The sequence below is a fragment of the Anser anser genome, assembly GCF_964211835.1.
Source record: "Anser anser genome assembly, chromosome: W".
Classification (NCBI taxonomy): domain Eukaryota; kingdom Metazoa; phylum Chordata; class Aves; order Anseriformes; family Anatidae; genus Anser; species Anser anser.
The window spans coordinates 14,607,003-14,632,766 of NC_139731.1; the positions used below are offsets into that span (position 1 = coordinate 14,607,003).

Consider the following 25,764-nt stretch of genomic DNA (forward strand, 5'->3'; position numbering starts at 1 on the left):
TTGTTTTCCATGTGCCCTAGCATAGTTTCCAGCAGGATCTGCTCTATCACCGTGCCAGGCACAGAGGTGAGACTGCCTGGCCTGTAGCCCCTTGGCTCTTCCCTTTTTCCCCCCTTTATTAAAAATATTTTTAAAATTCCACTTAGTCATTTCTCTTCTTCAGGCATCGGTTCACCGGTACTTCAGAAATTACTGTTAAAGGAGTCACACGATTGAAGCTAAAAAACAACAAAAGCGCAGAACAAGTGAACTTTTGCTCACCCTCAGAGATAAAGCGACACCTCCAACATCCCCTTTCCCGTACACACAGCACAACCATCTCCAACCAAGAGTCAGCAGTACCTACCGGTGTGCTGGCAGAGGTACCTGAAAGCTCCTACATCAAAGCTCCTACAAAAAAATAACCTGGAATAACTTCTGTCAATGGTTTGAACCGGGTGTGAGATGCCGATCATGTGCTTCTTCCTACACAATACTCAGGGCTGGTACTGGCAGCAGTTATCATTAGAGGTACTGCACCATCACATGCAGTGTTTAAAAGCAAGTATTTAACATTATTAACCCCATCACTCTGAGTTTTATATTCTCTCAAATGCTCTGTTTAATGAACAGAGGGGGTTTTCTGTTTTAAGAAACAGAAAGGGGCTGGAAAAAAAACAAAAGAAAAACTTACAAGAGGGGAATTTCAACAATGAGCTGGATGAGGCAACACAGCAACTCTTCTATGAGGTCTTCACACTCTGTTCCTGAAAAAGAAGCATACCAAAGGTTTTCTGGATTTTCAAACACAAAAAGAAAGCATAGATTTAAACACAGATCCAGATGATCAACATTTTAACTTAGGGACAAACACTAGGAGGGAAATTCTATTTAGATGTTGCTATCATAGGAAGTGTGCTAATGTTGAACACATCAAGCTTTACCTCACTACTTACCTAAGCTCTTAGTAAGTGGTGTTTTTACTAACAGTTTGACAGATTGATCACTAGGGACTTCAACCGGTCCACGGTTCAAGTCTCCTCTCAAAATTCCCTGCACTCCTCGCATTTCCCCACCATTTTTTTTCCCCAAGTGAAGAATAAGCAGAGACAGATGAAAAAAATAGTTTCATTCATTCAAGACAAGCTGAACAATATACTGAACGGTGGACTTTCAAATGAATCCAGCCTATAGCACCCATTATCGCTACTCTTAAACAATTAAGTCCACAAAATATCTTGCAACAACACGGATTTACTTACTGAAGAGGTATTTTTAAACACATTTCAATGGCAAGTAAAGATTCATGAACGTCCAGAGTGTGTTTTAAAAGTGTAAAAATTATTCTCAGCTGATTTACTATGCGACTAAAATTCATGGGATGATCAGAAATTATTTTAAAGCTACAACTATTCGAAGCAACAAAACTGGTAGTGTTTTAAATCAGCACTGCAGTTTTTAAAAACAACTGGAACAGAAGACATGCAGGAGTTCCTTGCCAGAGGAAAAAGTTCATTAAGCCATTTGAAGATGGTATATAATAACAAATAATAGAAGATACATCCCTTGGCTCAGAAGGATTTTTTTATGCTTTCTAAATGAAATAAGATGATACACATGACACAAAAGTGAAGGGTTTTATGGTGCTGAACGCCTAAGGGCATAGTTTTTCCTTCTGCGTTGCCAAATAGGCATTACAGCACAATGATCACACAAACGCTTGTTGACGTTGTATTTTCAGATAAATAGGTCGCGCAATAAACACTGCACTATAGCCAGGTTATGGCAGTGTCACTCCGTTTAACCCAGGCTGTTCTGAATTCCAACACTCAATTTTAAGAAGCACACCAGGGGGAATATTCACAATAAAGCAAAAAATATTTCTTTCCACAATTGGTTTATTAAAATCGCATTAACAATTGTCACCTAATGAACTGCGCATTCTAAAGGAAATCAGGTTTTTATCACGGAAACATGGTTTCCTTTATATAGAATCCCCCATGAGTAATACAATGCAGCTCCTGTTAGTAAAAAAAAAATGAGAACTGCGAGGAGCATTTAACCTTAGACAGAAACCACAGCCAAATAACGAAGCCCGGAGAACGGATTCTAAAGCAACTTGAAGGTGACACTTTTCCAAAGTTTTATGAATCTAAAAAAACGCTTACAGAACAAGACTGAGTTCCCAAAAGGTATCTATTTTTTTTCCTCTTGATAGCTGAGGAAAGAGGGGAGAAGAAAAAGGACGGCAAAACGTAACGAGTGCATTTTGGTAGTATTGCTTCCACCGTGCTCCATACACAACTCGTTTGAAGGCTGCAAGCAACGCTACCTAAATATCAGAGGGCTTTCCCCCACACTTTATACTCAAAATAAAGCAAGAAAATACTAGGTTGGCACAATCACGTAGAATGGAAGATGTCAGCTTCTCCTGCTGTTTTCAAACTACTATTTTTTTCCCCCCCTAAAAAACTTAATTGCTGTAATCAATGTCAATTCAGCTACAATAATTAACGTATCCTTTTCCCCCATTGGGGCGCACGCATTCTTGTTTAATTCTTGTCTTTCCAAGACAATGACACGGATGCATGCCAAATCTATAACGTGAGAGAGGGCTATAAACACAGAACAGAGTGTTTTCCTAAACAACGTCTTTCAATAGCAGGATAAAGACAACACACACAATACTCATTCGCATTAATAGATCGCGTACTTGGATCAAAGACCCACGTAAAGCCTCGGGGGAAAAGAACTAAAGGGTGAATCTGTCCAGACAAGATTAGAGCACACTTGCACAGAGCAAAAACAAGCACATCTTCTACATTACCACAATGCAGAAGCAACTGCAAGAACACATGGTTTTAAAAAAGGCCAGTTATGCATTTTTCACCAGCCATACTTAAGTCCTGGAACACCAAAAGATGAATGGTCTACGTTAGCAAGACTTACTCCAGTCCAATTTAGGATTTATTAATATCACGGATTTTTTAGCTGAAACTAAGATACGATTCAAGTCTATAAGGACTTGCCTACGATCAAAGTTGTGCAATAGCCTCCAAAGTTATATGCAAATTCCCATTTACGGATGAAGTGGTAAAGGTTGCAAATTCCTGGCCTAAGGAACCATCTTAAAAGTGCCAAAAGGAGCAAACTTCTCTTAATGGTCTGTTATTCTGGAAGGGAATCAATAAACAGTGATGTCAATAAACAGTGTTGTAAGCAGGGACTCAGTCCCGTGCAGTTTGTTCTTTAGAAGTTTATAATGGTAGGCTACAACATGCCCTTGCATTTAAAGTTTCTGCAAGGGAAAAACCCCAATAATCACCTTTTATGATACAAAAATCAGTTACAGAGCTTTCTTCTAACCTTAAATACAGTCTAGGAGGGGAAAAGCACAAAGCTGACATTCGGAAAGAGTGAAAGCAATGAACTGCAAAGTCTGGGAGGCGACTCTCCCAGATAAGACAGTTATAAAATGCTACCTAAACAACAGTGGATGCGTCATATATGACAAAACACTTCTCAGTGGCCAGAGACAAGGATGTTTTCCGTAGATCATTACTGTCATACAAATTTCTGCCCGAAATACCGAACATTACACAGCAGGCACTGATACCGTGACTGCAGAGCGAGCAGATCAACGCGCTGACACTGCAGCTAGGCCCTCTGAGCTAACAGGGGCTACATTTGCACTCAAAGAACGGTACTAGGATGTCATTTAAAATCAGCGGTAGGCACTAGGGTAGATTCCCAGGCTAAAAGGAGAATAAAATGATGCTAATAGTTTGAACAGGGAAACAAACAGCACCACACGGTTTTATGACGAACGGTTACCCTTCTTAGAAGGCTGAGACCAAAGAGTGCACACGAAGTACTAATAAATCGGTATAAACTTCAGAACAAGTTCTGGTTTTCTTGTTTTTAAAGAATGAGATGTATACTCTCGAAAACTACGCTTAATTATGAAAATAAAAACGAAAAATCATTTTTTTCTGCTTAACTTAATAAGCCCTAACACAAGAACATTTCATTACACTCTGTAAATGATACTTTTTGTTTAATGAATTCATGTAGTATATATTAATATATTATATATGATTATATATTATATAATTATTCTGTAATAATTACATATTATAATTCATATAGTATATATTCATATATTTCATATAGTGAAGGCACTGATATATACACTCTATATATTTCAAAAAGGATTTATTTATACATGAAGGATTTATTCAGAACAAAAACTGATGGCTGTGTAAACACAACATGCTACGAACCTCGGTACCTCAAAGAAGGTCTCGAGAATGAACCTCAATACCTTGAAAAAGGTCCCAAGAACGGTCTCCAAGTGGAAACCTGAGGCACAAGAAGCCGGCCTCAGCCCATAGTTGAGCTGGGAAAGCTGATGAGGAACTCGTTTCCTGCCTTCCATCCCCTGCTCTAACAGCAGACCACACGCACAATTATCTTCCTAATCAGGAACATCCAGCTCAAAGATAATTGCTAAGTACGTTCGCCATCAATACGCACAAAATTATCACTAATAAATGTCACTGGGAATTACAGTCAAGTGCTACCAAAGATCGTATAAACACAGAGCTACCCCAGGGATAACAGCCACTTTTCACCCTATGCTCTTAGGAACTCCCAGCGTAAGGAATAAAGATTGCTGAGGATCAAGCTAATGAAACATCTCAGCTTTTGCAGCCGTTTTCCTGTGCTACACTGTACCACTGAAGCAAAAAGTGGGATTTTTTTTGGTTCAAACCAGGTGTAGACCCACAGGCAGTCTGCAGTGATACCTTACTCTAAGCGGGCACGACTTTCTGAAGCATCAGTTAGCTGACCTCGCTCTCGGAGATCACTCACCACGGTTTAAACCATTTCAGCAAGCAGCACTTAATCTTTTGGCATCAGAAGCCCGATTTCCCCGGAGCAACGGCAGGAACCAAGGAGTTAAAACAGATTTTAATGAACGGTTTTCACTGTTCAATGAGCTATCAGGCGTTCTGCGAACGCGTGCCTTTGCTGGACTGACTGTTGAGGGAAATGCACATTCAGATAATTTTGGTTACTCTTCCACAATCCACTCTGACTGCATCACCACTCTGATACCAGTCCTTTTCTGCCAGACCATTTTTGGCTGCACGCAATAAACACGCAATTACAGACGCAACAGTATCTTTTTAACAAAGGGAACGAAATCGAGGTTCCCGTGCCAGCGTTATCCATCACGTGCTCTGTAAGAGCGTCTTCATATGGTGCTACGCAAAGACGCGTGGCAGATAGCGTTAGAGTTTTCTTTCTGCTGTAGTCAAAATGGTATTGACCACATATTCACATTCAGAGGGAAGGTTTTTTCTTTATTTTTTTATCTTTCTTTTGTTTGTTTAATCAGATGGTAGCAGGGAAATTGTTTAAATAATACAGCCATTCCCCCCATCCACCTTCTCGTTTTATGCAAAACATTTTTTCCTAGAGAAGCACTTTTTCTTTTTAGACTTCCTGCTTAAATTCACTTCTGTATTTTTCCAATCCCTTTTGTCCATCAGCTAAATTTTAGCTTTTGCCTTCGCAAAGGATCGCTTCCAATCAAAGAGGTGTTATAACCCCAATCATTATTGCTTATAAATAACATGACCAATAATTTTTCATCGAATCATAGATAATCTTTCTTACATGGCCCTTAACCGATCTTACAGTAGTGGTCGAAAAGTAACTACAATTCTCATTTGTTCTCCCCAACCTGTTCAGAGGCCGAAAACCGCCTCCCCTTTCCTCCATTTGAGCTCTGTCACTGTCGCTAACAGAACTGCAGCGCTCTGCAGACTCCTCTACTCCCACGTAATAGCACGCCTCGCAAAATAAAGAGGCAAAAGCCAGAGGATGAGAGGCAAAAGCCAGAGGATGAGGACCATTACCACATTTTTAATTGGATCAAAATTGCCTTAACTAAGGTAGGTCTACAATGCCTTTTTGAATAACTATTTTTAAAAAATGCCAAATGAAGTCTGGGAATATTTCTGTTAAACGCCTAATTACTTCTAACTCCAAAAAAAGAAGCCAGTTGTAGTATTGCCTTTATATTTTCAACCTCACAGGTTGCCCTGAATAGCGAAAGATGGTGTATGTAGCAATATTATTACTTCATTTCTAGTTTTCAAACAAAGTTTTGGATTCTTACACTACACAGACTTAAGAACTCGTGACTTTCTTGTGGAATATTTATTAGCAATAGCATACACATACCATATGAGCCCGGCGTTTTTTCCTCGTAAGTAAAATGAAGTTGCAGTTCCTCTTCTGACATTGTACTGATGAACACTTTCAGCAAACAGCAGATAATGAATAACGCATTGTGAGCCTGCCAAATAAAGAGGTGACTAGAAAGGAAGCAGAAACAAACGGGGATCAGTGACACGTACCTTGCAAACGTGCATCAAAAATCACACGAGACGTGACAGATTAACAAAGGGGGTTCCTATAGCAGAAGCAAGGAAAAGACAGAGTGCTCAAAAGCATTAACTGAGATTCCCTGCTACAGCAAATATATTGGAAGTGTATTTAGAAGTAGTACTCTCCCCCAGTCCTCAAGATAATAGTTTTATTCCTAAATCTGCACTGTTAATAACATCACAGTTGCCAGAAATACCACCCTTTGAGGAGTTTAGCAGAAAAATTAGCATATTTCTAAAGGTTTCTAGATGCTGTGAACAACAATCCACCCAGACATTTGAAAGTACCCTACAGCTTCAACATTAAAGCTACTCTGGCTCTCTGAATCTCAGCACCTCTCCCAACCAAACGTCTTCAGACTTCCGGAGCAGAGCGTAGCAAGATTTTTCCACGCCAAACACAGATTTTCTTCCCATTTTCGAATGCAAAGGGACTATAGCTTCATTACATTTCCTTGAGTCTCAAAAAGTAACTGCTGCTGGAAAGCCCATACAATAACACATGGTAAAGCTTTTGCTTGAAGCTATGATGCATGATACGACTTGAAAGCAGTGTCTTTATATAGAAGGTTTGTTTTTTTTTTAATGCTCAAACCCAATCCAATTGGAAAATATTCCCGAGCAACTCTATAAATTAAGATTTAGGTAGACAGGTGATTTTTAAATATCTCAAAATCAAGCACTTAAGGTTAAAACACTTGAAGAGTATGTGCTCTTATCTGAACCATTACACTTATCATTTAGGAAGGAAATTTCATGCATCACAGTCCTCCTCTTAAATTTTACTGTGTTCCAAGGGGTTGGAGTTCTGAACTATCAACCTGGTAACAGAGAATGTGGGGTCCACCCACAGAAAATTAAGACAAAAACCCCTCAGGACTGCACAAAAGGGAAGGCAGACGTTAGCCCAAAGTCGTATCACTTCTGTAAACAATTACGCCTATGTAACACACAGAACACAAACATCTTTTTTTTCCCCCAACAATCTATGTGTTATACTTCATGATCTATGCTTCATAAAGTACTAGACGCTTTTGTTTATTTCAAACAATGACTTACGAGAAGTTTTAGTCTGTAAATATGTTAACTAGTAAAGTAGCTAGCAAAAAAAGGAAGGTATAAAAGGTGAAATGGCACACAGCTTTTTTCTGAGTACTTACTTCTGGCATTCTGCTGATATTTTTAATTCTTTGGTTCTAGAAAGAAAGACTTTAATCAATGACCCAAGGTTTCCTGTTCGAGGATTCTTCTCAACTAGATAAGGAATTGCAAAGGTATGATAATTATGTAGCATTAGTAAGTTGAGACATTTGAATTCAGACAGAGTGAAAACAAATTTTAATGCCTTAAATATTTCCACATCAAATACAGCATGGTTTCCTACACAGCTGTTATTTTACTTTTAAGATTCCCCACTACATGCCTTACTACTCCAAGATCATTCTCTAACTGCACTTCTCAGCCTAAATTTAAAATATTCCAAACGTGAAGCCCCATAGCACTTCCTCACCAAGACTCGCATACAGCACAGCAGTTTCCTATCGGGGAAACTGTGCAGGTTTTCACAACTAGCTTTTACCTTCTTGTAACATCATGGATGTTATTTGTATTATCCCTTCCTTTCAGCCCCTGATTAGCTTGGAGGGCAGAGGGAAAGAGAGAGAGAGTAGGGATGGAGTTACTTCATTATTTTAGTCATTTTAAGTTCTACAAAAAAAACCAGTTCGTGTTTCTTAATTTTACTGACCAACCACATGGATAAGATGTCACAATTTCTCACCTAAAGACTTGCAGACTGAGATGGTGGCTTCTTCCAAGAGCTTTAAGTCCGCACTAAGAGGAAAAAAAAAAAGGTTACATTAACAATTAGAGTTCCCGCACTTAAAACCGAAAATTCTTTACAAAATAGTAGCAAGCATTGCTATGGAGCACTTTGTTTTAGCCATTTAGCTGATTTACACAGGTATCAAGCAGTAAAATACGAAGCACGTCTTGCAGCTGCAGAAGCACAGCAGCTATTAGAAGAGGAAACGAATATTCGCAAGTGAATTGTCCACCAGTGAGATGATGTCACTCCTTCGCTTGTTTCTGCTCTTCTGCCTTTCTGGCTTCAATGTTGCCATGGTTGGTTTGATGCTACTGAAAACGGGCATAGAACTGCAGCCTGCAGTAGAAATTGCTTTGTTTTTAAACACAAAAACTATCTTGTGAAGGAACATCTTTTTAAAAGGCATAAATTCAGAATCCTCACCCTGACATTCAACCTCCCGCCAAGGACCACTTTCTGTCAGCCAATGTTACTGTATTACTGCAAGAATCACATCGGATGTACGACATTTTTCCTAACTTCACTGAATTGCCTATTGGTATGCCTCAATGAAAACCATCAGCTTAAAAGAGCAATAAAAGCCTAACCCAGAACGTGCCAACAACCACTGGAAGTTAACATCAGCTGTGTCAAACACGTAGAAATATTTATATACTTCTATCTCTGCAAACCTACCAGTACAAAGTAACTGATCCTCAATGACGAAACAGAAGAATAAATGGGAATAAAAGTATGTTTTTCCTTAACAGCACATATGAAAAGCTAGAAGCTAAGTTTCTTCTCTGCGAGTTTGGTGCTTTCAATATGACAAGCAGCACTGAAATTTACTGATACATGATACAATATAAAGCTGACTGATTCTGCGCTTCTCCAGATCTCCTATGCCACTTTGCTTGTTAAGAAATTTACTCAAATACAGTTAAGTTTCCCAACTCTCATTTCAAAACAGCTTAAAAAAAAAACCAAGCTTTTCTGAAACAATGAAACACGCGTGCAATGATGGATTTCATCAGAAAATTATTACACGAGGCCCAATAGATGAATGAACCCTCGAATGTTCAGTCAATGCCTCAATAAAAGCAGCTACCAGAGAGGTACAACTGAATCTGGTAGGTAAACAGTGAAATGTCAGAACGAAATCGTCTTTCAGTGGGGAAAAAATTCTCGTGCGCTTCTAAGTGTATCTTATCCTCTCCAAGGTCAAAATGACTCTGGCCTAAGCAAACACCTACCGTTTCAATTTCTTACCTACACCAGTTACAAACTGCTCCTCTTCGTTCTGCACACTACTTTCAGGCCTCCGACAGAACATTTCACTTATTTCAGTAAAAGAAGGTGTTAAAAAGAATGAATCCCTAAAAAAAAATTAGTCAGGGGTGGACACGTGTTCTCCAGTTCTTGGGCTGACTCTCCTCTCCCGCTCACCCTCAATTCAAAGAGGCCACGATAAAATTTAGGAGGTTTCATTCAACTCGGTGTCGTGGCCTCCACACAAGCATTCTTCTCATATAAAAATATTGCACGAACTTAATACCGCCATAATCAGATTGCCAAAATTGCTGTTGCTTCCCAAGTATTAGTTTGATTTCTGATGAGTAACCTGTGCCCAGATTCGAGGACTAGAAGAGGTAAGGATAGGGGTAGGAAGAGGAACTGAAAGAAGGATTTCTGAGCTTTTCAATAGATAATACTTCAAGAAAGAAAACAAATCATTTTTTTTTTAAATTTTAAGATGCCTGCAAATTATCTTGTATATCAGACTAATTTATTGCATAGGGAGCTGAAAGCACGAGACAGCTCTTCACCTACAGCTGAAGGTCTTAAGACAATTTTGCATTATGCAGAGAGGCTTTTTAAATATCAAACACCAGCATTCTTTCCTCCTTTACTAATTGTTTCGAAACAGAAGTTTCGGAAAGAGCAAACTGTTACACGCTTCCATATTTTTAACAACATCAAAATTAGTCTCAAAGGTGGTCTCGTTTGCAGCGCTAAAAACGTGCGGAGCAATCAAAAGAAAACGGTATAGAAGCAGAACCCCTCATCAACAACTTCTGACAATGGTGTTTGCTAGGTCTGGATGAAAAGGATTTTTATTTTTTGACTTCTACTTTGTCCAGATGGCCACTTGTCGTCAGGATGTCTTCCTTCCCTACTGCTGAAAAGGCGGATGAACTTTATACTGGACACCAACCCGCTACAGAGTTCTTAGGTCCTGAATAATCTTAATCCAACAAAAACCGATCCAACTCCCATTATCCAAAGATGCTAGGGACTTCTGTAATACAGCCTGAGTGATTATTGTAATTGCTTCGGGATTTAAACTGTAGATGTAGGCCCTAATCTTTTAATTACATTTCATTTTTCCCTAATTTCTAAGCATTTAGGTTTTAAAATAAAGCATTCTTCCAAGCGTTGCTTTTTTCCCCCCTCCAAGTTATTCAAAGACACACAACCCTCAAACAATTCAGCGAGAAATTCAGAACTTCAAAGTTAAGCGACTGAGCGATTCTTTTTCCCTAACAAAACCAAAATGAAGTTTAATGCTTATAAACCACCCCACTCTCCCTCATTCATGTAACAAGAGTACAGACCCGAATCTTGCCGCCCTGAATAGCGGGCAACAACATCTGCAAAGTTGCAGTTCGAGTATTAGAAACGCCTAGGGAGAGGGAACTACGGAACACCGCCCCAACACATGTATGCACACAGAATAATGTCCTTACACCCAACAGAGTTAATACTCTTGCTAATTGTTAGACCTCCAAGGATAAATTCATGGAGAGAGTACACTGGGTGTGGGAAGGGCACAAAAAAATACCAGCCCATTTGCAGGTACCTGGGGCAAAGCTTCGCGCTAGCTTGGAAGCGGTTTTCATTAACTCAGGCAGGAAAGAAAAGCGAGAGGCCTGGAAAAAGCCGTCTGCGTGGTTTTTGTGTGTGCCGTGAACACACGAGATACATTATATTAACGCTCAGGTGGAAAATGCCAGAGCCAAGATTCATAAAGCGGCACAAAAGAAACGCCGCAACCAGCTACGGCGTTGACTTCTCTCTACAGTCCCTGCGGAGATGACATTTGCTTAATGAATGAATATAAAACTGGAAACCCAACCCTGAAACATCCCTCCTTCCATTAATCCACAGAGAGGCGCTGGCAGCATTCAAGCTGCTTTTCAGCAATAACAGCAAGAGCAAGCACCAACGGAGTGAGGGAGCAAAGCTCTTCCACCGCGCTGATCCCAAACAAAAATTGCAGTTCCCTCTGAAAGCCCTCACCCGAGGAACCGGGACTGCCTCGTGGATGCGCAATGTACGTGTAAATGTGCGCGTATAAACGTGCGCTTACACGGAGATCACTGTTTGGGACAAAAACATCTAAAACGCATTAAACCGATCTTCGATACGTTACGCTTGATGGCCACGAAGTAACTATGGGAGGATCCGGTACGGAGAGAACGACTTTTTAGAAAAGAAAGGGAAGCTATGCCACGCATTTTCTACTCCGCAACTTCATCTTCCAAATCCTGAGAAAATAAAATTACACTTTTTCAAAACTGACATTAAGCTTCTGAAGCACAGCGTTCCCTAGGACGCGATTACAGAAGAGATTGATTTGGGCTGGAAGAGTAAAACATCACCTGGTCTATGAGAACAATCAGCACATGCCCAACGAGCTTCTCTTAAGAAAGAAGATTAGTTTCTAGCAATAAACAAGCAAACGAAGTGAACTCTTGCTCTGCTTCATGGTACCTCTGAGCATTACGACCCAGGCACCCCAGCTGCAGGCCCTAAGGGACGCTGGTTTAGTGACGGGACCCCAGCAGGTCAGGTCGATGGTTGAACTAGAAGATCTTGCAGGTTTTTTCCAACCTAAATGATTCACATAAATGCCATTTGGGGATTTGATGCACTTACCCTCGGACATAAAGGAACGGAAACAAGCGCGAAGATTGCCCTTTTGTATTTCAGAAGAGCGTTTGGAAAATATGAAACAAAAATTAGGAGTTACCGTATGTTTAGGCAGCAATTACGGACCAAGTAAAACAACACTGAAACAGTATTTAAACAGCATGTATTCTCTTCTGTCCTGCTAAAGTCACTCTTCTTTTGTTTAATAACCAATCTCATGTCAAGTTTTCTATTCTGTTGGCACTTACATTTACTTAGAATACAAGAAGTTCATCAGCAGGTTATTTTTTTGTGAAGGTGGGGAAGAATGGTAAATTAGGCAGCCTACTGCTCAAAAAAAAAAGAAAAATCAGTTTTCATTGACAACGTATTTATATTTCTGGCTCCATCCTACCAGAAAGCCAGATTCTGTGACAGCTGTTCTGGCATATAGTGTAAAAAAAAAGAAACATTAATTCCAAAAGAGAAGGAGGGAAAAAAAATAATAATCGGTGGAGTTAATTCAGAGTGGCTGAATTTGCTTCAGTCGCTTGACTTGAAATTTACCAACACTCAGTCCCCACAGACTGCAGCAAAAACTGCAGCTAATAAAAGACAGAGAAAGTACCTTCCCGGCAGTTATCTTTGAAGCATATGGTTTTACCTGCTTTCATTTTAAAGGCATCACGATGCAAGAGGCTTTAAAGCAGCAGTGGCTACCGTTTTAGAACATCTCTGCTTAGCAAGCCGTAGACAGACAGTGACACCTACCAGACCCAAACCGGAGTTGACAGCCACCCCCTCTGAAAGAGGAAGAAAAAAAAAGGGGGGGGGGGCAGCTTTCCTGACAGTTTTTTCCTCGCCATTGAATACAAAAAAAAAACAACAGCAGAATCAGCCCACTCAGTAAATTCATACTGTGGGAATGCTGACTTTAATGGACTATTCAGAGGAAAGACGTCAGAGAATAAAAAGCTGCACGTAACTTATTGTCCCAATTTCTAAACACATCATATTAAGGCAACATAAAAAGTTGCTCGTTTTTATGTCTTCTCCATTAAAGGATCGTGCACGCTATTCTTTAACCAGCCGCTCATTAAGAACTCCAGGGAAGGAACAAAGCAGAACAGTAAATATTAAGCAAATGATTTTCAGCAAGCTCCGCGTTAGTTAACTCCGTTTGAAGTCTTCCACCATAAAAGCGTTGTAACTAACAACACTGCTAAGGAGGAGGTTGCGTTTTACAGGAGATTTCTCAGGAGATTTTTTTGCAGCAGGTATTCTGCCTGCTCAGTAGTCGTGACCTGCTACACAGCTGTTGGAGCTTTCCCAAAGAGGAGATTACAACGCACCTTGCACAATGAAAAGCACAAAGCAACCTTACACAAAACTAGTAGCTTCTACTTCTACTATCACTTAGGCATGTCTTACTTACCTCCTACCACTCCTAAATTGTGTTGGGCAGGTAAAGCCACTGGGACCTGATCCCCAAGACTTGCTCAGGCTGTCACAATCGCTCACGCGGGGGCGTTACGGGCAGTGAGCAGGGATCCACCTATAGCTTGTCTTTTTTGGTTACTAAAGGCTGATTCACAACGAGCATTTGTGAGCACGCAAAACAGAATTAGTGCCACTAACTCTTTAAGACTCCCTCTTAATACTTTGCTTAAACGTTAAGAAAAATCAACTTTATGCTGGGAAGAACGAAAGGCCCAGCAAAGCAGCACTTGATGCTCGCAGCAGACAGTTCTGCTTTGACCACACGCTTTCACGCTATGCTGTTTTCCAGACAAATTCCGGATTCAACTCACAGAAGATCCTTCTAAACATTGGAAGGGGCAGTGCGAGGGCAGACCCACAGAAATGCTGAAGGGCCACTGCGTGGGCAAGAGTTATCTTGCATCAGGATTGCCAACGCAGCAACTGTGAAGTCACCAGCACCGGTATTTGGCAAACTATGCACCTGCGAACCACCGTGTGTTCATCAGAAAGGCAGATCAGGAGGGTAACTGAGCCAAAAAAAGAAACCCAGTGAAGCCATTCCGTATGCAGATCTCTTTCTTTGTATGTTCTCCTTGAACACTCTCATTTACTAAGCCATCAGGTAGGGGTGGGGAGAGAAAGCAAAAGAAAGCAGGAAAATGAAAAAAAAATAATGGATGAATGGAGGGAGAAATCAACTAAACTGAAAGGGGAAAAAGGCAGGAGAGTAAAATGACAGCGAAAGAAAAGAGCACAGAGTGCTGAAACAAGCAGAGCACAAAAAAAAGACACAGAAGCAGTGCCATTAAAAGATCAGACAGGATATCATGCCTTCATCTTTCTCAGAGTAGAAGCCCTGTAAATCACCAACTCTCAAGCCCAGGTCTTGAGCTTCTGAGTCGGGGGATTAAACAAATAACGAGGAAGATCCAATCCAGTATGGCAGCCCAGAAGATCTTCCTTTAGCAGCTGCAATCAGCAGGTACTTGGACTAATTTGGAACAGAGAGGAAGGAAAACTGCCTAAGAGATTCCGAACACTGTCTTTCAAGCGTTGGTAGACTGGTGGCTAAGGCGTTGTGTTTCTTTCCTGGGTCCCACAAGTGAATAATTACTGAACGTATTATGGCAGATACTCACCATATCAAACGGCAGAAGTAGGGGATTGTATCAGTCTCATCTTTGCAAAAAAAGATGAGAAAGTAAGACACGGGTTTTACTCTAGAGTCACCACAAATGATCCTCCGTGAAAACAAAACAGCACTTACACGGCTCCCTATCGCATTTGCAAGCAATCACCTACTATAAACAGGCTAATTTTGCTACAGACTAGTGGGAAAATTAGAATGTGAAAAGAGTAGAAAACGAAAAAGAGTAGAAAACTTTAAATTCTGTCTTGACAGGTGAAAACTGGCTCCTTTCCACAACAGTCAAAGACAAGCACCTTGCTCCTGTCACAAGTATGACCTACACTCAATCCTCATTAAAACAGAACGGAGTTCACTTGATATTCCACAAGCTTTCCATCTCTAAAATGAACACTGACCTCTGTTGTTCTGTTCCTGCAGGCAAGGTTATCTGATTTAGCCAACGGCTGAGGGTGCTGTGCAGCCAACGTCGTCTGACATCATTTGTCAAACGGTTCTCTCAGGTAGATGCCACTCCACGGGAAATTTCAGCTTCCTTCCAATTAAGCTGGACAAAAGATGTCTCTAAAAATACATCTCTTCCAGCTGCCAGGCAAGAGCACCATCTGGTGTTCAGCTAATTAAACTCTCAACCTGCTTTTGGATAAAGCTGTTTGTTGTTTTTTTAATATTTTTTCTTTTTTTTTAAACAAACTCTTCTTGCACCAGATCTGACACGATGAAATAGGCACGAAAAATTTAAAATCAAGCCATGAAAGACTTCTTTACTTCAGTGGGAAGTTCTTTACTTCTTTACTTCCCCCTAAAAGCCCCGATGCAGCGATACATGACTACTTAGAGCACTGTCCATCTTGTCACAGGTGGGCTCTAAACAATTCTTGCTTCCTCAGAGAACTCAGAGAAAGCAACGTTCCCCATCCACTGCCAAATATGTACCATCCTTTACAAACTTTACAACACTTGGATGTTTTCTTGCTAACTTCTGGCTATTCTCATGACACAGAAGCCAAAATCCTTCCCTCTCCTCCACCATTACAAAAATAGAGGGTAGTAAATGCTGCTCAGATGTTTACCTTGACCATTTTCCCTCCCAGTTGTCTGACCTAAAATTATAGGGACACTAATGCAAGCAGGATAGATTGTCTGCCAGATTTGCCAATTGCTATGAAAATAACCGTGTTTTTTTGTCTTTCAGAAGCTACCGTGCTCAGCATCCAAGACACAGCACAGAGGTAAGTCGTATAACATGTAAACTACCCCACTAGAAATTTCATTTCATCCTTTTTACAATCACTGATTTATAAGAAATACTCAAGAGCTCAGGGTAGTCAGAAGTCTGCACCAGTTTTACGCCTTCTTTAAAAGATCTTTGATTTTCGTTCACTTAGACAGGAGCTCTGCTTTAAGAAATAACTGAAAGATGACAATAATACCGGCCAGAACAGTTCTCAAATATATTTTCAATTGATTAAAGATTATAACTGGTCCCTATTTTAGCAGTAACACATACTGGCCTATTTACACCTGTTATAAGTGCGTTTAGACAGTTAAGAACATTTGCTGAAAAGCTAAGCACTTCACAAGGAAGTACTGCTAACAATAAAGGGTTTAAATAAGACATTTACCTGACAGAGAAGTATCGGGTCACACCATAAATTGTAAAAATAGATGAAGCATTCCAGACAGTTCTTTTCAGACTGATAATTCATATGCAGGACAATGGACATGGGTTAAAATGAGTCTGAACACACGTTTTTTTATTTCCGGACACGTGCTACGGAGAGCACGTTCCGTTTATTGCCACATCATTCGCTAGAGTGGTAAGATGTGCAAAACTGCCAAACTTCCTTTAAATTGTAAAAGAGGAGGGAAAAAAAGACAGAGACTAAGGAACTCAACAGCTAACCTACAATTAAGCCACAGGAGATGTACAATTTGCTGTAAGTTCCTCTGAACATCACGCGTTGGATTCTTCGGGAGCTGCAGAAACACCGGAGGCTTACCCAGAAAGAATCACCCCAAAACAAACAAAAAATCCTCCCCAACACTACAGACCTAACTTTTGATTTTTTTTCTGGCTAGCAGGGGGAATGAATCGCAAGTACAGCTATGAGGACAAAAGGAACTCACAAGAACAAAAAACACGCTGTAAATGGATCCCCAAAATCAGAAAAACAGTATTTTATATGGACATTTATTCCCTTGCTACCTAAAACAGGAATTAAAAAAAATACCCATTTGTTTTCAGACTTGTCACTTTTATAAATATACCACAAGGTTTAGTTCTTTCACAGGCACCATCTTACCTGTTTGTTGGCGTAGTAAAGCTAAAAGACAGCAGCTGATTCCAGAAGGGGTCATTCTCGGAGATAGGCTCGGCTCCTGACAACTTTTTCAGGTATTCGTTTTCCGGAAGCTCGCTGATGCTGCTGCTATTTGCTCCCATCTTCTTCACTTGGCAAATCGCCTTCTAAATCTTCATTTCTTAAATAAAAAAAAAAAAAAAGAAAAAAATTTACAACCTTTGGTACAAATAAGGAATATGCAGATCTTAAACCAGGGATCCATAAGGCTTTGGTTCACTACCTTGAAGAGTTACTGAAAAGTAGAAAACAGGGGCACATAGGAAGGCGTTAAAAATACTTTCTTTCAACAAACTTAGGTCTACATCACCTCCATCTAAAAAGTTACCATGCTATACACTTCATAATGCATGTAATGTAGGAAAAACCCAAGTGACAGTGTCACAGTTGTATCGATATTAAAGCGGGGAAAACGGCAAGAAATCCACAATTCAAATCGCAGAGAGACTCCTGCTCTGCCACAACTAAAACATCCGTGTGTTATCAACATTCTTCTCATCCTAAACTCAAAACACAGCACCCTGCCAGCTACTCGGAGGAAAATTAACTCTGTCCTAGCTGAAACCAGGACATAAGGTGACAAGCTCTTCAAAAAACGTGTTCTCCAGCTGAATATGCAGAGAGAGGTAGAGGCAAATGCCTACTGCTGTCAAGAAAGGGAGCTGGTCACGCAGCAGATTCCTGCATACCATCAGGGATCTACACCTTAAAGACCCCCTACCTCCTCCACATTAAGCCCAACTGTTGCCGCCACTGCACAGATATCCCGAACTGATTGAGGAAAGGTGCTACCAACCATACGGGAACCTCCTGAACTTTGTGAAGTAACGTGGTTGGTTGCAGTCGACTACTTCAAGGAGTAAGAACAGGAACGGGTATAGCAGAAGACGCAAGCTGCTTCCCAGAAGCAACTCTTGGTCTCTTGATACTTGATCAAGTATCGCTCTAGTAGTAATCCGCTGAGACTCACCATCTGCGCAGGAGCAGCTAATTCCAGAAAAGACAACTCTCGTTTGCAAAAACTCATTTTGCAAACTCTCATTTTGCAAAAAAAGCTCTGAAGACGCTACCTGTAACAGCTGCAGAAGCCATTTTGTCACGGGGACCACCTGCAGGAAGGGAAATTTAAGTGGTCTAGGAGCGCAAGTGTAAGATCCTGCCGGGGAATTCTGCAGAGAAGCACTGAAGGATTCTAAGATGTCATGAGCTTAAAAGGATTTCCAGAACCCTGGCTGAACGTTTACTCCTAGAACAGAACGAATGCATCTTACCTGAATACAACTTTTGCCACTTCAAAGGAAAAGCGCAAGGCTCAGTGTGTACCACCTTTGAAATAAAGCCAATAAAAAGCTAGAGAATAAAGCAGAGACAGAATTGCGTAATACGAGGATACCAGATCATCATTTGAAAGTAGAAGAACTGAGATTCAGGTTGTACGTAGACATCTCAGCCCCACCATCTATTTTACACGTGCCCAGCTGCAACTACTACAGCAACAACTACCTATTTTGGCTTGGGTCCCTTCCCCGCACCTTTAAATGGCTGAACATTTCAGCTCTTATTTCTTGGAGTTCAGACAGAGTGTAGCATGCCCTCGATCCTTGCCCTTTCTCCTAAGGTGAGCCACTCCACCCTTGTTCTTATACTCAGGGGCAGCTCCCGAAGTCTCCCCCTTTTAACTCTCTTCCAGAGGACTAAGAGCGAAGGCAACAACTTCCAAGCTCGTTCTTGCAAAAAAAAAAAAAAGCTGGCATACTTTCCAGATTTTCTGCAGAGTCCCAGGAGATTAAGTTCTGTTGACACAAATCCCCCCCAGACAAACAGTCCTTGTAAAGCAAGCTTTAACAAAATATTTATTGTCCGTTTTCAGATTCGAATTCCTATTTCCCAGCGACCGTGACTGAAGCCATAGCTCTTCGAGTAACGCAGCAAGTCGCTGGCTGGAGCGCCCTGCGGACTCCCCTGGGGCCCTACAGCCCGGCTGACTTCTCCGAACAGACCGACGGTTGGTCAGTAACTGGAGCACAAATTACCACAGTCGTTTTAAAATTTACCTAATCCTCACTTACCCGTGATTTTCCCCACACCTGACTTGCGTAACAGCCCCCACTGGCTCTTAGATCTAACCCAAACACACTAAATAAATGCATGGTTCTTTGGAAAAAAAAAAGTTACGCTTCTCTTCAAAAGCGATTCATTTGTTTGCTCAAAAAAATATAGAAACTATTTATTAGCAAGTCGTTTAGTTCAATACGGTATTATTACCACTACCAGTAACAGCTCTTGTTCCTAAACAAGCTGGGAACACCCCCAAAGGGCCATAACCCGGTCTGCGTCACGCTGTAGCACGTCCAACATCTGTTCGGTGACTGAACTTGGCTCCACCACGAGAAGCAGACGCTTCAGACCGAATGCAAGAGGTGGCTTTGCGCATCGGGACCCACCCCAATCCCAAACAGCCAGGGGTACACGTAAACCTTATGTCCACTGACCTTATAAAGGACTTGAATGTTAATTATTAACAGTGGTTACAAGAGTGTCATTTTCCCCTCTTCAAGTTAAAAGCAGTTCAGCAACACACAGGATGCCTCGTCACAACTTGGCGCCCACCAAATCTCCCTTTGTCCTTTCGCACGCACGAAAACAGCGTTGCACAAAAATCTGAGCTTCGACACAGCGGCAGCTTCCAAGAACAAATGGAGGTACGGTACGCGCGCCGTTGAACTCGGGGAAAAGCTCGTCACACCCTCTACACCTTCTGTTTGAACAGTTTTAGTACCGTAATTATAGGTCCAATATTAAGTCCCAGCTGGTCTCACAACTTGGACATTTTACTAATCCAGCCAGTAAAGCTGGCTTAGAGCAAAGCAGTTCCCCCTTCCCACTCCCAAAGCAGTCCCCCCTTCCAGAATCTGCAGGAAGCCTGAAAAATACGTACACAGATAAAAATATAGCTATCAATATATCTATATATAGCAAAATATAAATATATATACACATTATAAAGTGCTTGTTTTAAAATATAAGAATAAGAAATGGTCGTACAGACAACTTTGGGGCAACCTAGTCTCTTGGCTGGGGCTTGAATACAACCTCAGGAAAATAAATTAAGAGCTGACGCTATCACACGTTGAAAAACCTAAAAAGAAATCCAATTCCACGGAATAAATACTTGGCTTACCTTCACAATTTGCTGCTTTCTCGACTGATACAAACGGCCATCGTTTTCCTTTCAGCCAAAGTAGCCAGAATCGCTGCAAAGGCAAGAACACGAGATGTCACGCTGCATATTCGAGTACCAAGGAAGCTGACACACTGTCTAATTCGTGTTTGCATCCAAGAACCAAGCATTTCAGACCCCATTTTACCCATGAGATGTTAAAACGTCCCACAAAATCCTAACACAGAGCATCACAGAAGACTTAGGAACAGGAGGTACTATTTAGCTCCAACATTTGAATTCCGCTACGCACACAACATCTTTGGATTCTCTCTACTCCTTCACGTTACAGTAAGATTTATACCTACGGTCAAATCTTTGCGGACTAAACATCACACGCAATGTTTATCTGCAAAACTTACGAGCAGAGATTGCACCCATGGATCATGAACAAACACTCTAAAGCCTCATTTATTCCTCAGAGATGAATATTCACGTGCAGGATCGGAGCCTAACGCTTCTAGATGTCCTCTGAACGCATCAATTCTCACCTCCAAACTCTGCAAATTCACCCTCACTGGCTATTTTTTCCATCCTCCGGACAATCTGGTTTCTCAGGGAGCAGCCTGGAAGTTGATCGGCGCGGACGCCGACGTCAGCGGCCTGAAGCAGCTGCACAGCCCTGAAGGTTGCTCCTGGGAAGCGTCTGCTGAACGTGTTTCATCCTGGTCTACCAGGACATGAAAGTTCAAGTCGACCAGAAGCCCTGCTTTTTTTTTTGTTGTCTTTATTAAGAACCTCAACTTGCTGCTCTCAGCAAACCACTTGGTTTTTTACGCGGCGCTCTGGGCCATGAAAACGCTCCAAATAAAAACACGTGGCTTCAGAAACGACGTCGCCTGTTTCTCCAAGTATACCTAATAATCAAAACGCTCCTATTAATTGTCTTCAGTCTGCTGCTAGAACTACCAGCAGCGTCTATCAATTTTCCAGGCAGGCATTTCAAGAGGAAAGTCAAACGGGAACCCACCCAAAGCTTCGAAGGTGCTGAAGAAGGACTGAGAGATCTTCACCGTAGAAATTCACGTCGATTCTGTTGAACTAGAACTGGAATTTCAGCAGCCAAACTGGTTTCTCTCAACTACACAGTCTTTTTCTGCCCATGTCCAGAAAACAAGCTCACCGACAAGGCAGGAGACCTCATAACCCAAGTCACAGTTAAGTCAGCCCTCCAAAGCGTTTGTGTATCTGAAAGCAAGTGGCAGAAACGTGACAGAGTTCCCTTACTAAGGACGGTTTTGCAGCCTGCCTGGCACATTAAGCGCCAACTCTCCTGCGCTGCTCGGAGAATAGTTTGGGGGGAAGTTTTGGTGCCAGCGGGGCTGAAAAAAAAAGCGAGAAGCAAGATTTGCTCTTCAAAGCCAAAAAGCAATTCCACAAAGATTTCACTAAATACCAAAAGATCGTTCCCAGATTGCAATCAAGCCATTACCATGATTTCACCTTCCCTCATCTACCACGCACTTACAACCGACGGCAGGGAGATTTTAGGATCTAAACTAGATTTTAGGATCCATACGTGTCCCAGCACCTCGGGACGGGCATACTTTTGGGCAGCGAGAAGAAACAACACCGTTACGAAGCGGAATGCTCAGCTGCAAGAAAACAAAAGCGCATCTGAAATTCTTTAAGAGCAATTTATCCGAGTTGCCCACCGCTTGCTTTGCCGGATAAACAAACAGCAACTTCTCTGTTCCTCCTGTTCAGTAACTTGTTCTAGCGCCTTCCTCTTCTGGAGCACGAGCCTGAACCAAGCAGCACTGACGCGACGTTTTTGTGATCCTTCCCGTCTTACTGAGGGTTGAAAAGCCTGGAACAGCAGTAGCAGAAGTGATGCATCTTGAGAGATTTGCTGCAGGTAAAGGAGGCCCTCGTAGGGAAGGCAAGAGCAGCTGAAAACTTGTCCCCCCACTGTGCTTTCTGCTCCAGCTCCTCTCCCACGTGCGTTTTCTGAGGGAGTCAATCTTCAATAAAAGCCTAATCCCGAAGAGCACACGCTGCTTGCTTCGCATCTCACCCGTGGGACAGTCGTTCTGCTCACTGCTAAAGGAGGGATTGCTCAAGGCCTTCTTGGTTAGGAGGAATATTTCAAGCAGAGGCATCTGAATGTCCAGACACTGGGATAAGTGATCGAACCGCTCAGTGAGAGATGCTATAAATCACCCTCACCCTTGCCCTTTCATCCTAATACCAGAGTTTGCCGACTTTTAATAAAATATTGAGAAAATTCTGACTATCAAGCTCGCTTCTCAACTCCTACATAATTCCCGTCATAACTTTTTATTAAATAATTACTTCATCACGCCTACAAATCTGAGGGTAGAATGACAGCGTCAGGTTTCGAAGCGCATCCTTCCGCAGAGGGAAGGCGCGGGGGCAGTAAGAAACGTTACCTCTGTGAGAAAGCTTTCAAGAAGCAACGATTCAAACACTAATTCTGCTCTTCGCCTTGGACGGGTACTTCTTTTTGTTTGCCCTCACCAGTGAGACTCCTGCTGCTTGCACTAGAGGCGTACTGGAACTATAAAATTAGGAGAACAAATGTAACTTTCAGCAAGGGTATTGTGGAAGACAGAGCTTAAAAAACAAAAAATACAAAGAACAAGCACATCCTATCACATTCTGGCTTAGAATATACTGCTTATCTGCACCAGTACCAATGTTACTGTTCTTCCAGCGGCTGGAAAGAGTTTTATTACCACAAAGAGAACAACAGCTTTCAAAAGCACAATTTTACACTAACTCCCTGATAAGCTATAACGGATCGTAGTGCTGGAAATTTTCTTCCATACAAAAAAAATGTTTGATTATTCCTGATGATTACTTCCCCCCTTTTTCCTACCCAGTGAACCTACCCAAAATATCAATTTATATGGTAATAACTGACTGAATTCCTAATTAAAATGGGCAAGGGGGCTAAATGTCACAAAAGCCATGCTAAACCTACACGTCTCAGTCATCCAAATGGCTACATGCTTGGCATAGCTATAACACAGTTTTTCCTGGGTTCTATGGCATTAAAAAGCTTCACGGTTTAACGTCAACTGCCGGGTGGAGATAACACACAGCCTATTTCAGAGTCATTTCAGAATCACTGAATATCCTGAGTCGGAAGGAACATCAAGTCCACTCCAGGCTCCACGCAGGACCCCCCAAAACCGAACCCTTTGTCTGAACGCGGTGTCCAAATGCTTCTTGAACTCCAGCAGCTCGGTGCTGTGCCCACTGCCCTTTTGGCCACCAGGGCACGTCGTTCACTTGTCCCGAAGCTCGCCATCAACCAAAACCCCAGATCCTGCGGGGCTGCTCTCCAGCCCCTTGTCCCCCAGTCTGCATGCACTGGCCCAGGCGCAGAACCCAGGAGTTGCTCTCCGATTTCTTACGACTGCCCAGTGCTTTAATCAATCAAGATGATCTATTATTTCGTTATGAAAAGGACACGAAGATCACAATTGCACACGCGTAACATATTCTCCGTATTTCACACTGACGCAACTACAACTTGTCTATCGACCACAGCGGTGTTTCAGAAAGAAAAATTCGGCTACCTTTTAAGCTTCAGAAAGATGCTTAGACATCATTAAAAAGGACTGCAATTTTTTTGATACTTATGTATCTCAGAGGCTACACAATTATTTTGGCATCTGTGCGCTCCCGCAATTGGGCATTACACACGTTTTCACAACAGCTTTAAATGTTTCCCACAACCAGAAACCTACCTCCAGCACAAAAGACGCACGTAGTGCAGAAAGCCAAATGTGTTTTGCATGTATACGTAATTTTATACTGCCCTACGCATCACGATTTATGTCCCCTCTCCAGGGTCTACTGCGAATGAAACTACACCGCCAAGCTGTGTAATTACCAGCAGGTACAATAGGCTTCCCACCCTGGAGAATACACGGTGAGGAAATACCATTACCACCTTTACCCGTCCTCTTTGACAGCAGTTCATCAGCCAGCAAGCAGGATCTCTGACTCTCAACACCTTCCTCACACAAAAGGAGGAGGATTCTTATATTCACGAGGCTTAACAAACCCGCAAGCCCCACTGCCAGTCATCGGCACATTAAAACCACCCTGGGATCTTCCTGGCCGTCTGATAAAATCACAAAGCCATCTAAGCTTAGCATTCGTTTGTTACATGTGTATTTTTTCCTCTTGAACTGATCGCACGAGGTGCAGCGCCAGGAAAGCACCAGAGCAGGATCTGGCCAGGGGCTTCCCCTGATACAGCAGCAGGGGTGTAAAAGGGAACAGCTCGGGGAGAGCACGCAGCGGGGCCTTCCTCAGCACTCTGCAATCCAAGCAGCGACAGCAGTTTTTAACTCACCCCAGCTGGATCAACTTTGCCGCTTTTTGCTCGGAAAGGGGTAAAATTAGGGATTACATAACACAGTGCCCTACAATTAGGGAAACAAGACCCGGCAAAGCAGGGGCTCCTCTCTGCTCCCGTACCTTCAAGAAGCGTTCGCTGTAGGAAATAAGAGCACTGTACCACTGCAGACAGCTCAGACCGCCACAAGTGCAGCCCAGCACCTTACCCTCAGCGCCGGCGACGCCAGGAGGCAGATTTGGGCGCCGGGAGCCCCGCTACGCCCCGCGCTAAATATACCTGGGGAGATCCTGGTTATCAGGAACCCAGCACAAAACACACCTGGATGCGGAACGCAGCGGCGCTGGGCGCGAAGCCGAAAACACGAAGGGAACGAACGCGGCCCCCGGGCGGCCCCTCACGGTCCCCTCACGGTCCCCTCACGGTCCCCTCACGGTCCCCTCACGGTCCCCTCACGGTCGCGCGCCCCCCCCCGCCCCGGCGCACGCGCGCACCCACCGCCGCCGCTCTCGGCCTTCCACGTCGCCACCGCCTCCCCGCCGCGCATGCGCGCGGGCCGACGAGGAGGGAGGGGGGAGACGGGCGCGGCGCGGGGCACGCCGGGAAATGTAGTTTTCGGCAGGGAGCTGCGGGGGCAGGGCCTGGAGGGCTGCAGACCCAATAAAATCAAAAGCGGTACAGAACCGCTCCCCACCAGTAATTTCTGCTGCCCCCAATAATTTCTGATGCTCCTTGGGTGGAGTTTACCGGGCCTATAAACACGTCCGAATAAAGCTCCCTTTGCACCACATCCACGGCAGCCTTTGGAGGCCGCTCGCGCCCCGCTTTTACCTCACAAAACCTCCTACGGTTGCACATTCAGGCCCTTAAGATGCTGAAAACTTAGCAAGATAAAGCTTTTCGAACTTTAGTTTACGCTTTTTGAACATATTTGGAATATCGTGGAGGTGCGCTTCACCAAATGGCGGAGGTCGGGAGGGAGCTCTGACTTCATCCAGTCAAGCCCCAAAATTAATTTTAAGTCCTCAGCATCCAAGTACCTCCACGAACCACACAG

At 42.6% G+C, this 25,764-nt stretch overlaps 1 protein-coding gene across 10 annotated transcripts in view; it reads right to left on the minus strand.

The window, feature by feature from the left end:
* The window catches only part of LOC310888791 (dymeclin-like), a 105,360-nt gene extending 79,797 nt beyond the window's left edge, over positions 1 to 25,563 (minus strand). Inside the window, exons 1-8 of one of the 10 annotated variants that reach the window (XM_083815872.1) lie at positions 25,029 to 25,133; positions 22,765 to 22,892; positions 20,333 to 20,405; positions 17,095 to 17,272; positions 8,221 to 8,273; positions 7,601 to 7,694; positions 6,235 to 6,368; positions 674 to 746 (exon numbers count right to left, since the gene is read on the minus strand). In XM_083815872.1, coding sequence (XP_083671998.1) covers positions 674 to 746; positions 6,235 to 6,368; positions 7,601 to 7,694; positions 8,221 to 8,273; positions 17,095 to 17,234 — 494 coding nt within the window. In that variant the 5' untranslated portion in view covers positions 17,235 to 17,272; positions 20,333 to 20,405; positions 22,765 to 22,892; positions 25,029 to 25,133. The other 9 variants (XM_083815871.1, XM_083815870.1, XM_083815868.1 and 6 more) reach the window with 9 other exon arrangements.
* Between the last annotated feature and the right edge of the window lie 201 nt (positions 25,564 to 25,764).